Source organism: Gobius niger, assembly GCF_951799975.1.
Source record: "Gobius niger genome assembly, chromosome: 2".
NCBI classification, from domain to species: Eukaryota; Metazoa; Chordata; class Actinopteri; order Gobiiformes; family Gobiidae; genus Gobius; species Gobius niger.
This window is the reverse complement of record NC_136853.1, coordinates 32,397,245-32,410,366: the sequence shown is the minus strand read 5'-3', so window position 1 is coordinate 32,410,366 and position 13,122 is coordinate 32,397,245. Positions and strand designations below refer to the sequence as shown.

Below are 13,122 nucleotides of genomic sequence, written 5' to 3'. Positions count from 1 at the left end.
GGCAATTCATCTCGATAATCGTCATGGGACTTTATGATCGACAGGTTTACGGCCATTTCTTTGGCAGAAACAGAACCTTATGGAGTTTGGAGATAATGGGTGACTATTGTGTGTCAAACGATGCTGGAAAGAAGTTTGTAAAAGGGCTTTCCAAGTTCATGAATCGGCTACATGGATTTATTTTAGTATGAAATGACATATTGTAACATCAACATAAGAAAGTGTCTTGTCCAAGGAAACACACTGTTGTTGTGTCCTTGGGCAAGACTTAGCCCACCTTGCCTCCAGTGTGTGACATTGGTGTATGAATGAGTGGTTCCTTAAAGGGATATTTCAGGATCTTTGACATAGGGCCTCATTTCCTAGTTATCCAGAGTGATTCTTTTGTTTGTAATTCATGCAGTCCTTATATGTGCAGAGTTTAGTGGTGCTAGGCTAGTGCTAGGCTAGTGCATGTCTATGGTAACATTTCTATGATGGTAACTAGTAGCCTGCATTAAAAACAGTCTGACCCAAGCACAGTGCACCTGATGCAAATCACTTATAACACCAGACTACCCATATAAATGTTGAGCAGCATCAGCTTCCTGGTTGTAAGCTACGCACCGGCGGAGTGATCTGCAAGGTTACCGGATCTACAGTAGTTTGTTTACCTGTGGCCGTCTACCTTACTACACGTGGAATTCACAAAGGAGCTTTCAAGCTTCAAATCAGATATGGCAATGTTTGGAGGACTACCCAATGATTTTGAAGAGGTTTTTAATGCAGGCTACTAGTGACCATAGACATGCGCTAGCCTAGCGCTAGCCTAGCACTAGCCTAGCACTAGCACTAGCCTAGCATCACTAAACTCTTCAAATATAAAGACTATATGAATTAAAAATATATATATATCTCCAGAAATCAACAACACTCTGGATAACTAGGAAATGAGGCCCTATGTCAAAAATCCTTAAATATCCCTTTAATGTAAAGTGCTTTGAGTGCCTAATGTCAGTAGAAGTGTCCCGTTTTGGCCGGGAAACTACCGTATTTTACCCCTCTTTCCCACCGCCCTGCTATAGTATCATTATTAGTATTAGTATCATCCCGTAAATTTCCCGTATTATAACAAAATAATAATAATAATAATAGATTCCTCTGCCTCTCCAATCTGAAATCTGCCACTAGACTCATGAGAAATGCCGCCTGCAGTGGCCTGGGTGGCAGTGTCCCGTTTTGGGCAGGATACTACAGTATTTTATCTCATATCTTATTTTCAAATTCAAAACTTGACAGGTATCTTTACACCCCCAAAAAGTATTAAAGAGGGGGTATTATGCTTTTTTCAATCACATAGCACCAGTCTATAGCACACTACAATGATGACGAAACCTTCTGTTGGTCTGTAAATGCAGTAAATTAGAATAACTGCCTTTTATAAAATTGCTCTCTCAAAATGGCTGTAGTCGTGAATGTCTTGAAATAGGCCCCTGTCTCTTTAAGAACCTCTGACCCTTTCAGACATGCCCCTCCACACGCTGTCTGTGGCATCAGTGGGGAGGGGGCTCTGCCCACTGATGCCACTGCTCTGAGGAGCAGTGGTTGGTTACTCGGCTGGTGACGAAAGCTCGGAGGCGTCTCCATGAGGTGGGGGCGTTCCTAGAAGGACTCAGGCATACCTATCCCTAAAATGGCTGCCATTACTCAGAAATATGTGAATGTGCCAAGGCAACACTTCAGGCATGTTATTAATGAGGGAATGACATAATAACATGATGTAAAGCTTGAAAAAGTCAATTTTGCATAATACCATTTGAAAAAAACAACAACTTGCATAGCAGCTTTGCTTCCTTCTACAAGTGAGGGGAGAAAAAGCACAATCATTTATTTGAGATAGCTTGCGAGAGCCTTGTTGAGGGAGAATAATTGAAATTTGAATAAAAGAGTAGCTAAATGAGCACTATAATCTCCATTTTTCATCCTGGAGTTTTAGAGCAGCAGATGAATATTTTATAAAGTTTTACTTTCAGCTCATTTATCACATACTACATAATGGTCGAGGAGCACTAGAAGATGAGGGATGAAGTTTGCATAAGCCTTAGAGAAAGTTTTCAGTGAATATGGCTCATTATCGAGGTGACAAAGTGCACAGACATGTACATGATTTAATCTGCAATGCACGGCTTCTTCCAAAACTCCTTTTACTTTGATTGGAGGGTGAGGGAGGGTCACTTCACGAAGGCCTCAAAGCTTCATCTGAACTCAACAGAACAAGGGCCTAAAATTTGTCACAGTACTTCCAATCCAATAGTGACTCACAACAGAATCTAGTGGTAAACTGAACTTTAAAATGTGCAACAATGTGTCGTAACTATGCAGATGACACTCAAATCTACGTGTCACTGACGGCTGGTGAACATGGGCCTGTAGATACACTCTGTCACTGCATCCAACAGAGCAGTTTGTGGATGCAAAACAACTTTCTCCAACTAAATTCAGACAAAACTGAGAAAATCAGGTTCGAAATCTAGGAGTAATCATGGACTCAGACCTGAACTTAAACAGCCACATCAAAGCAATAACATCAGCAGCTTTTTACCATCTGAAAAACATTGCTAAGATCAGAGGAATATTGTAAGACCAGACTTAGACCTAGACTTAGAGAGACTTATCCATGCATTTGTCTCCAGCAGGTTCGACTACTGTAACAGCCGTCTCACTGTCAGAACAGCTGCAGAACATCCAGAACGCTGCTGCTCGAGTCCTGACAAGAACCAGGAAATATGACCATATTAGTCCAGTGCTCCGGTCTCTGCACTGGCTTCCTGTCACTCAGAGAATAGAATATAAAACAGCTCTGCTTGTGTACAAGTCTTTTCATGGTTTAGCACCAAAGTACATCTCTGACATGTTACAGCCGTATGAACCATCTGGGGCCCTGAGAACTTCAGGGAGGGGTCTCCTGGTGGTTCCCAGAGTCAATAATAAACACGGTGAGGCTGCGTTTCAGTTTCATGCAGCTACAATCTGGAACAGTGTTCCTGAGGATGTGAGAAAAGGCCTCAACTCTGACAAAGTTCAAATCCAGGCTGAAAACAGTTCTTTTTGCCCATGCATATGACAACTGAAAGTATTTTATCTGCACTCTTGCCTTTTATTGTAATTGATTAATTATTGTAATTGATTAATTTTATGTTGATGTTTTTATTGTTTTTATTTGTTTTCTTGTAATTTTATGCAACTGTGAAGCACTTTGAATTGCCTTGTGTATGAATTGTGCTCTACAAATAAACTTGCCTTGCCTAAAATGAAATCTGAAGATTCCCCCGTCCCTTCACTTCACACTCATCATGAAGGAACCGTAAAAAAAAAAGAAAATACACCGGTAGTTTTTAGTCAATCAGTTTAGAATCTTTAAGCAGCAAACAAAACAGAATATGATTTCTATTTCTATTGTAAGTGCTGTAAATGTCATAAATGTTGTAATTAGTAAGTTGAACTAAGGATATATTGATGTTCGCATATATTAAACGTCCCTAGTGAATGCACTTACAGACTGCTTGAATGAGGAATGAGACATTAATGTGAGGCACGCTGTTGGCTTGTGTATACAAAGCCTGATGGGAAATGTGTCACCCACAGGAGGTTGTCAGCTTCAGGTCACTTCCTGGTTTGCTCAGTAAACACTGTCACGAGGAGAGAAGTCAATCAGCGGGACAATTAAAGAGGCCATCACACAGACAGAGAGGTAACGTTCAATGTCAAGGCCCTGCTGACAAGTGACATACAGCGCATGAGAGCAGCCATATATCACACGCATTTTATCACCACCGAGTACGGAGTGAATGTAAAATTGTCGTATGAGCGTAAAGCGCTTTGTGACCATGTCTGTGAAAGGTGCTATAAAAGTTAATCCCTTTCCTTTCCTATGTAAAAGCGCACGATGGTACCATAACCTTATACCTTAACCTTGAACAGATTTTAAACCATTTTCAAGCCTTTAGGAAATATTAATAATTATGAGATTTTTTATTCCACTCTTTATTTTAAACTCCTGTCTTCATTTTAAAAATCTAAATGATGCATTGAAAAGATATGGCCTTTTGGAAAAGTTAAAATATGAAACATAAAAATAGGATTTAATGATTTAGCATCAAAGAGACAGCCGGGTAAAGAGGCATATATGACGAACTATTGCGTTGTTATGAAAGACTGAGTGGAAGAAGCTGGAGGTCTCGGATTAGTCACAACTCAGTGTAGCCCGGAGCAGCAGCATACAGAGGAAAAGAGCACTTCTGTGATACCAGGGAATATGTCACTATTATAAAAGGCTTTCTCTATTACGGGCCAATAACAAATAAAATACATGAAGCTTATTGTCAATGGAGTCATCTATTTGTGTGAAGAAATGAATGCATATTTCTTCGACTTTCTTGATCACATTAATTTGTTTTGTTTTTTTTATATCAGAAATATGCTAAAATGACTGCAGTTGTCAAATAATAAAGGCTTATTGCTTTTCATCCCCTCCTGGAACCGCCACCTTAACGTGGTGGAGGAGTTTGGGCACCTGAATGATCCTGGGAGCTCTGTTGTCGGGGGCTTCGTGCCCCTGGTAGGGTCTCCCAGGGCAAACAGGTCCTAGGTGACGGGTCAGACAAAGAGCGGTTCAGAAGCCCCTTAAGAGAGACCAACAGGCCCGGTCAGAACCACCACCTGCAGGAGGCGCCATAAGGGGCTGGTGCAATGGGATTTGGGCAACTCCAACAGCTGCCCCCACGACCCGGAAACGGAAAAGTGGAAGAAAATGGATGGATGGATGGATGGATGGATGGATGGATGTCCTTTTCACGCCTGTGTCACCAAGTTCCTCAAAGCGCCACACTACTAGTCATTATTCACTCACACCATAGTTGGTGTTGGTAAGCTACATGTGTAGTAGCCACAGCAGACCATTGGGATCGACTGACGGAAGTGAGGCTGCCAATCTACGGCTTTTGGCCCCTCAACCAACCACTCACACACTATCCTTCATTATGGCCTATTGTACATGGTTTTAGTGGTGGGGAAACCGGAGCACTCGGAGGAAACCTACGCAGACATGAGGAGAACATGCAAACTCCACACAAAACGACTCCATCCAGGGATTGAACCAGGGACCTTTTAGCTGTGCAGCACAAGATTCGCTAACCGCATGGCCACCGAGCCGTCATGGTGGTTACGTCTGCTGCACTTATCTGGGGAACACTGTTCTTTTCTCAGCGCTATGAGCCTGAGTTACCTAATCGAAATTTAATCGAAATCGCAATCTATTCTTTGGTGTCTTTTGCCATGTCATCCAGCCCAACCATGGCTTTGACAATTTATTTCTGACACCCTTCACCACCCTTTTCACCCTGTGCTGTCCTGTCAATAGTAGCCAATGAGCCAACAAAATTCAATAAAATAAAATAAGATCACAAGTCATTTATATGGCTGTTGTTTTTCTTTCATTCTTCACCAGATTTTCTGCAGCTTTTTGTGGGTTCTGTGTCATTGTCAATATTGTATACAAAGAAGAAAAACAATATTATGATTTTGGTAATATATTGGCCAAATGCAAGTGTGCACAGTTTTAAGTGTGACTGTATTAATCTGTCAGTTTAATGCATGTCAGACTTTCAGTATTGTGAGCACTGAGCAGGGCCACCACACGCACATAAATAGTGGCTAAGCAGATTATGTCTGACCTTGTTCACTGTCCACAAACAATCAATTTGCAAGGCATATGCAGAATGAAACAAAATAGTGAGCTCCTTCGGCAAGAATGCAGATCGGACAGAGCAGAGAGTTGGTATGAAAGGTTCAGTTTCTTAGACTAAACCACGTTAACTGCAGACAGGGTAAAATGACAACTATCAGCTTCAGCCTTTAATCAACAGATCCAAAGTGGCGTGCAGCCAAAGTGCAGCCTTTGGAGGAACAAAATAAAAAAAAAAAATTAAAAAAAAAATGGTGTTATAGAAGTCAATGTTCATGTTTCATAAAAGCTATGTTTATTTGTTTTTTGAAAGAAAAATGCATATTTAAATAAAAAAATAAGATGGCTGGCTCGACTCTACCACCAGAAGTAAACAGCTCACAATTTGGGAACTCAGTTTGCGGTATCCTGCGAGAAGATATTGAATGGATCTAAGGCCAGACAGGGAGAGAAACAAAGATTTGAATACAGACAAAAGGTGATGTGGTGTGTGTGTGCGTGCGTGTTTGTGTGTGTTTGTGTGTGTTTGTGTGTGTTTGTGTGCGTGCGTGCGTGCGTGCGTGCGTGTGTGTGTGTTGGAGGTCTGTAGCAAGTGGAGGTCTGGTTTCTTGGCAGGATGTAAGAGCAGCTTGGCCCAGGCCCTAATGGAGATGTAAGAGGGTTCTGACACTCAAATACTACACATACAGTGTTTTTTCAATCTCTGAGGGGACGGTCATCCCGATAGTGCATATCTCAGATTCCTGCCACATTTTCTAATGTCTAATGTATTAGAAGAAACAGAAACATGTCTGGAAATGAACGATGCTTGGAACAAAGGGTGCCAACATTTAAAAGATTCTGCATTGAGGATATTCCAGAATCTGATGAGGATATAAATTATGTAACTATTGTTTTCTGTTTATAAAACAATAGGGTTAAGCAGAATGTTATCATTGTTCTGTTAGGGTTTGGATCCACAAATTCGCCATATTAATCTTTTGGCTTAAAGCAGTACCTCATGCCCCTGTAGGCCATAAATGCCACTGCAGGTGTTGTAGCACGTTGCGTTTTTTAACTCATTGATTGTCCTTGAGAGTAAATACTACGCTGACAGAAAAGACAAAGGGAGAGAGGGATATTGTACATCCAATTACACAATAGAGATCTTTTTTTTTCACTCAAACTTGGCTGTAAATACCGTTTAAGTGGCGCTAGCCCGCAGCTACCTGTTAGCTTCTACTTCGTGATTCTACTTCTACTTCGTGATATTAGTGTATTTTGCGCCTCTGCCCCAGAAGCAGGAAAGTTGCAATTGTGGTTTTCTGGCCAGAAACACCAGGGGGAGATGAAAGACCCACCAATCATCCCATTAACACTTGTATTAACCCCAGAGGGACAAAGAAAAGGATTTACTAAGGTAAACAAGTTACTTAGTACTGCTTTAAAGACCTTTCACCTGACAACAATTTCACCTTTGGGATTGAATAATTCTATGGGTAAAATACATTTAACACTGTAGTGAAATAATAATTAAACTTATTTAAAAAGTCTTTGAAAACCTGAAACTTTGCGTGCCGTGTTTTTCCGATGGATAGGCCAGTTAATTACTGAGATATGAACCATAAGGTCAAAACGGTGCATTTTGAAAGTTCAACATAGAAAATATGAATAGAGGACATTAGATTCCCTTTTTCTAGTTAAGTACATGCCAAGCTAGCACTTAGCAACACAATATTTCATGCTGCCAAGAAATTCCAAAAACAAATGTTTCATAAGTGATGACTGATTATTTTCTTTTATGATCAAGAATTATTATCTTTAAGAACACAATAATCCTCAAAAATAGGCAATAGTCTGTAACTATTAACAACTACTTAACTACTGTAGATGGTTAAAAGTGCGGTCAATGCTCAGGGCATTTACATTCTAACATTTTGAAAGATATTTTCAGGATCATACTCAAACTAATAAAAAAAAACAGTTTTTAGAGTAAGCAGAGAAACAAAATGTCATATGACATTATTTTTCAGTACAGACCACTCAACACCAAATCATCACACACTGCACAGCTCATCTAAGACAATGACCCTCTAAACGGTCATGACATCATCCAGTATTGATTTTCCATGCCGCACACCACGATACAAAAGCATTATCTCCAACGGACACACCCCAGACCTAGATACAGTAGCTACGTGTGTGTCCATATTCATGTCTCGGGGTGATACACATATTCATGTCTCAGGGTGATTTATTAGCATTCTCGCAGCTAAAACTCATGACTCTGGAATGCTATGAATGGCTTACGGCCTTTAAGATGGGAAGCTATGCATTGATTCACAGAGATTATGCCAACCACATTACACATAAACCCTATATACAATGACCTCTCTTCCCTCAGAATCACATCAAGTAATTAGTTTCTTATTCCATATACATCCACATGTTCAATTAGAAGAACTCATTCATTCACTCCTTCATTTTTGTTTCCTTTTGACTAAATTTCTGTTTTGTTTTTTCTTTTGTTTTGAAGTCTTGTCTTAACCTCTTAAACCCCCGCCTGAACCGACGTAATTTTCTTTACCCCAATCTAAAAGCTTCTCGGCTGGACCTTACAGCCAATGTAGCCCAGAGTAACGCCTCATTTGAAAGCTAAGACCTACAAAAGTGATCGGAACTTTCCTGTCATGCTGTCTCTCGCATTTTTGTGTCACTTTTTTGTTGCGTTTTCTTCCTCGTTTTGTTGCTATTTCGATGCTGTCTTTTTTTTGTGTGTCTTAAGTCTGTAGATATGGGTAAAGCCAAACTGGAGAAAATGCCATCGGGTCAGGTGGGGGTTAAGAGGTTAAAGGGATATTTCAGGATTTTTGACATCGGGCCTCATTTCCTAGTTATCCAGAGTGTTGTTGATTTCTGGATATATTTTTTTCTTGAATTCATGCAGTTCTTATATTTGAAGAGCTTAGAGGCGCTAGGCTAGTGCATGTCTATGGTATCAGCTAGCCTGCATTAAAAACAGTCTGACCCGCTCCACAGTGCACCTGAGGTAAATCACTTATAACGCCAGACAAACCATACAAATGTCTGTGTTAATGTAATCATTATTACTGTTTTGCATTTATATTTGAGCAGCATCAGCTTCGTGGTTGTATAAGCTACGCAGCGGCGGAGTGATCTGCTAGAAAATAGTCCCTCAAAATGCGGTAATTCATGTGATACACGGGCAGTTATATTCAAAAAATTACTCTATAGTATTGACACAGACATTTATATTAGTCTGGCGTTATAAGTGATTTACCTCAGGTGCACTGTGGAGCGGGTCAGACTGTTTTTAATGCAGGCTAGCTGATACCATAGACATGCACTAGCCTAGCACCACTAAGCTCTTCAAATATAAGGACTGCATGAATTACAAAAAAATATATATCCATAAATCAGCAACACTCTGGATAACCAGGAAATGAGGCCCTATGTCAAAAATCCTGAAATATCCCTTTAAGTATCTTGGAAGGGTTTGGGGGGAGCAAGTTTGTTTTGTCTGTGTGACTGTCTTGGTGAGTGTTTTCTCCTGTCTGTATATTGTACTGTATTTTATTAACTGTAATTTGTGTTTTGTGTTGATGGACTCAACACACAGTGAAAAGGTGCACATTTCAATCTACAGTCTTGCTTTAAAGGCCCTGCTTCTTACTAAGCTGTTGGCTTTTAACAACCATGGCCATGTCTGAGCCAAAGAATGAACCGATTTTAATCAAGGCCCAAACAAGCACTACTGTGTTTAAATCGAGGCTAGATCACATGGACTAGTCCCCCCCAAGAATAAACCATGTCTAAAGCTATCTATATTCTATACAGTGCATCACAATCCATCCTGACCAAAGCACAAGCTCAAGATCTGGGCGTTGGACAGTTTAACCCAGTGAAGGAAGGGTCACATTTTTCTTACAGGGACAATACATATTTCATTAACAATGAAAAACAACTCAATGAATTGTAATAGTTGTCTTGTTCACAAAGCTGGCTAAATGGCATCAAGCATTTTCTTTGAGAGGGATTTTGCTAATCTTCTGGGCTTTATTTGTGTATTTAGAACTCACTCAGCAAATGTACACAGGCCTTCTACAAATCTGAATATAAACCACAGAATTTGCACAAAAGGCATGCTGTTATTCAGATGGTTTACCTTGTCAAACGGAGCCAGTAATCCAAAATAAGCCCATGGAAAGATGGTTTGGATACAGTTTGCTAATGCTTACGATTAAAAATATGTAAAATGATGAACAATGGCAAAACGAGGAAAAGGAACAACAATAAGCTAGTATTGAGTCTACTACTATTGTTCTAAAATACAGAATTACTCCATGCAGTAGTGACATTTCCTAATTTTCTCCTGTCATCACTTCCACAACATGTAAATGCCAACTGCACAATATCTAAATGTTAAATGTCTTTGTTGTGCAGACTGCATTCGGGCCCATTGGGTTTTGTTGCCGGAAGGCTGGCATTCTCCCTGGCAGTGGGTGACCTCGATGTGGTGGAGAAGCAGCATTGGAAGGGCCTGAGGCACAACTTCCTCTGGACATCCTCGTCTTTGATCTGCTAATCACCTGCTCAGCCTCCAGTCGAAGATAAAGGAGGCGGTGGGCACAGTGCGAGGGGTAAATAACCTCAGCACATGTTTTCACAGCCACAAGCTGTTTAGTTTTAAGAAGATGACTTCCCTGTAAAGCAAATGTCTTCACAAAAATACTCCCAAACGCCTGTACTGTCTATAACCTATGAGTTATTTCCACAAAACCCTGATGTCTGGAATCGGCACATGTTGCTTCAACAGTCTGATGCATGGACATCAGCATGAGTGTAAATGTAGTCCTATGTTTTGATGACAGCACCGCAGATGCAGCAGCACATGATGGACCAGCCATCAGGTGTACCATGTGTCCTCTGTGCTCTGTGAATCCTGCAGCTGTGTCTACAAGAGAACACCAGGCACTAGTGTGTCAGATGTCCGGGGTAATAGACAATAAATCTACCATGCATCTACACAGACAGGTGGACTCAAGCTTAACAGGAACAAAAAGACATTTCAATGTCACAAGCATCACATCTTTGATGCTTTGATGTTTTTAAGAAATCCACATTGTGACAAAGCTACTGTCTGGGGGCTCGAGAACTGCCTGTTCTCAAACCATCTCCAGAATCAAAAGAACAGGAGGCATATGAATCACCTATGCATTATAATATGCATTATAACATAATAGTTTATACTCAGAGCATAGGGTTACACAGGGTAACATGCATCTCCACTCCTGGTTGCAAGCAGCATGTTGCTGTAGACTTGAAGTAAAAAGAGATGCATTTTGACTAGAACGGCCAAACAAAAGACTGTGTTAAATAGTAGACAACTGTTTGTGCACAGACGAGGCGACGGCACGAGCTGTTTCAAGTATGATGAATTGCCTCTTAACCAGATTAAGCAGTAGTAAATTTCCCTCGGGGGAACTCCCTGGATTCCCCAGATGCAGGACTTGTGTCTGTCTCTTACCTCAGCAGGTTGGGCAGAGGGGAGCCAGAGCCCAGTATCCCCTTTTTACCGCTCAGCAGCTTCTCCACCAGCGCCACATTCCCCGTCCGGGCAGCCTCCAGCAGCTCCTGCTCCTTCCCCATGCCGCACACAAGTTTACAACAACGGGGCGACAGATATCCAACAAATCTCCCATAAATCCCAGCGCCTGTGCCACGGGCTTCAGTGTGTGATGCAGAGGAGCATCACAGGGCTTTCTCTCGCTGCATGCCGCCGCCGGGGAGCGCGGTGCAGAGGCTGTGGATGAGGCAATCCCTCCACGGTGAGGGGAAAGTGTGAGCAACCCCGGCAGACAAAAGGAAACTCCCGTAGGTTCGCTGCGCGTCTGCACCAGGATTAAAGCAGACCCTGAAGCGCTGTCCGCCCACTGCAAACTGCTCCCCGGTCCCAGGTTCACTCGTCCCTGCGATCACAGCGCACTGACAGCCGCTGAGGACCAAAGCATCAAGCGCCAGGACCAGGCGAGGAAGACTCCGGAAGTCACCTTTAGCATTAAAATGTAGGCTCATGTTTCCACCATGTTCTGTGTTTATTGTTCTCACTTTTAGATATTAGATAAAAGACAATGAGTTCTGATGAATAAACAGGCTCGCAGTTTCTGGATGTTGCTATTTCAAGGGTCGCCACAGTCTCCTCTCTTTTGCATCCACATTCATTCATGAGAGGCAGATCATATGAAGAATTAAATCGATTGATGCAAATATACCACATTTTAGCCTTTCAACTGTAGATGTTAATTTTCATTATATGCAGCCGAATGTTATTTTATGTCTCCGTCTACATTCGTAAAGCCCTTTATTTTGAAAGGACGTGGCTCGCGCCGCTGCGTAGCCCGTGTGTTTCTCATCTCTGGGATAGAGTGGCCCGACTGTAAGGGCGTGGAGGATCTCGCAGACTCGCACCAATCAGTGAAGTCTTTGTTATGATCTTTAAAAGTCACCGTGGTTTTCACGCTGGAACAGTTTTAAATGTCTTTTTTCATGTATTCATAAAACACGCAGAAGGTGTTTGCTTTGCGAAGTTTCTGCCGAGCCTCCTGGTTTGTGCGGATGAGACGAGAAGACCCAGAACATGCGATATAAAGGTGTAATTGAGCCTTGGAAACAAATCCTGCGGCCCTCACGCTCCAGCCACACTGCATGCTCGGACCTGCTGTCGGTGCAGCCCTGCAGGGCTTTCTTTTACTCTATTCAAATCATTTCACAAATCCCTTTTACATTTGAGTCGCTTTTATTAAATGGCCAATGTGAGAGATCGAGTTACAAGTTTAGCAAGTTGCCTTAAAGCCCTGATTATTATACAGTGAGGACCAGAGGTGGGCCGAGTAGCCAAAATATTTACCCAAGAGTAACGTTACTCAAGTAAAAGTAAAAAGTGGTGGCCTTTGGCCTGGTACTATTACTTCAGTAGTTTGAGTACTGTGAGTACTGAGTCACTGTTTGAGCCCAAAAGCCCTATTCATGTTTCAGTAGTGACATAAATTATGAGAAACAAAACATAAAATAGAGTTAAAAATGTAATATTTTCTTTTTACAGTCTATGTATTTCCAAAGAAAATCCCAGAAAAACATACAAAGAGGAATTAGTACGAAGAATTAAGTGAACAAAACACAAAATATATCTATTTCATGTGTCAAAGATTTGCCACTTAAAGATTTACCTGCTCTTAGTGGCTCGAGATACTAAGTACAGATACAGATTACTCAAGAAGAAGTAAAGAGTACCGTATGGAAAAGGTACTTGTAAAAGTGGCCTACAGTTACTTCAAAATGCTACTTAGGTACATGTACTTGGGTAAATAGAGTACTACTTACCTCTGGTGATTACTAACAAA

At 41.3% G+C, this 13,122-nt stretch overlaps 1 protein-coding gene across 3 annotated transcripts in view; it reads right to left on the bottom strand.

The window, feature by feature from the left end:
• Window positions 1-11,738, bottom strand: part of anks1b (ankyrin repeat and sterile alpha motif domain containing 1B) — a 178,829-nt gene extending 167,091 nt beyond the window's left edge. For 2 of the 3 annotated variants that reach the window (XM_079582745.1, XM_079582746.1), the window contains exon 1: window positions 11,250-11,737. In XM_079582745.1, coding sequence (XP_079438871.1) covers window positions 11,250-11,371 — 122 coding nt within the window. In that variant the 5' untranslated portion in view covers window positions 11,372-11,737. Of the gene's footprint in view, window positions 1-11,249 lie in introns of all 3 variants that reach the window. The other variant, XM_079582748.1, reaches the window with a different exon arrangement.
• Window positions 11,739-13,122: the final 1,384 nt, after the last annotated feature.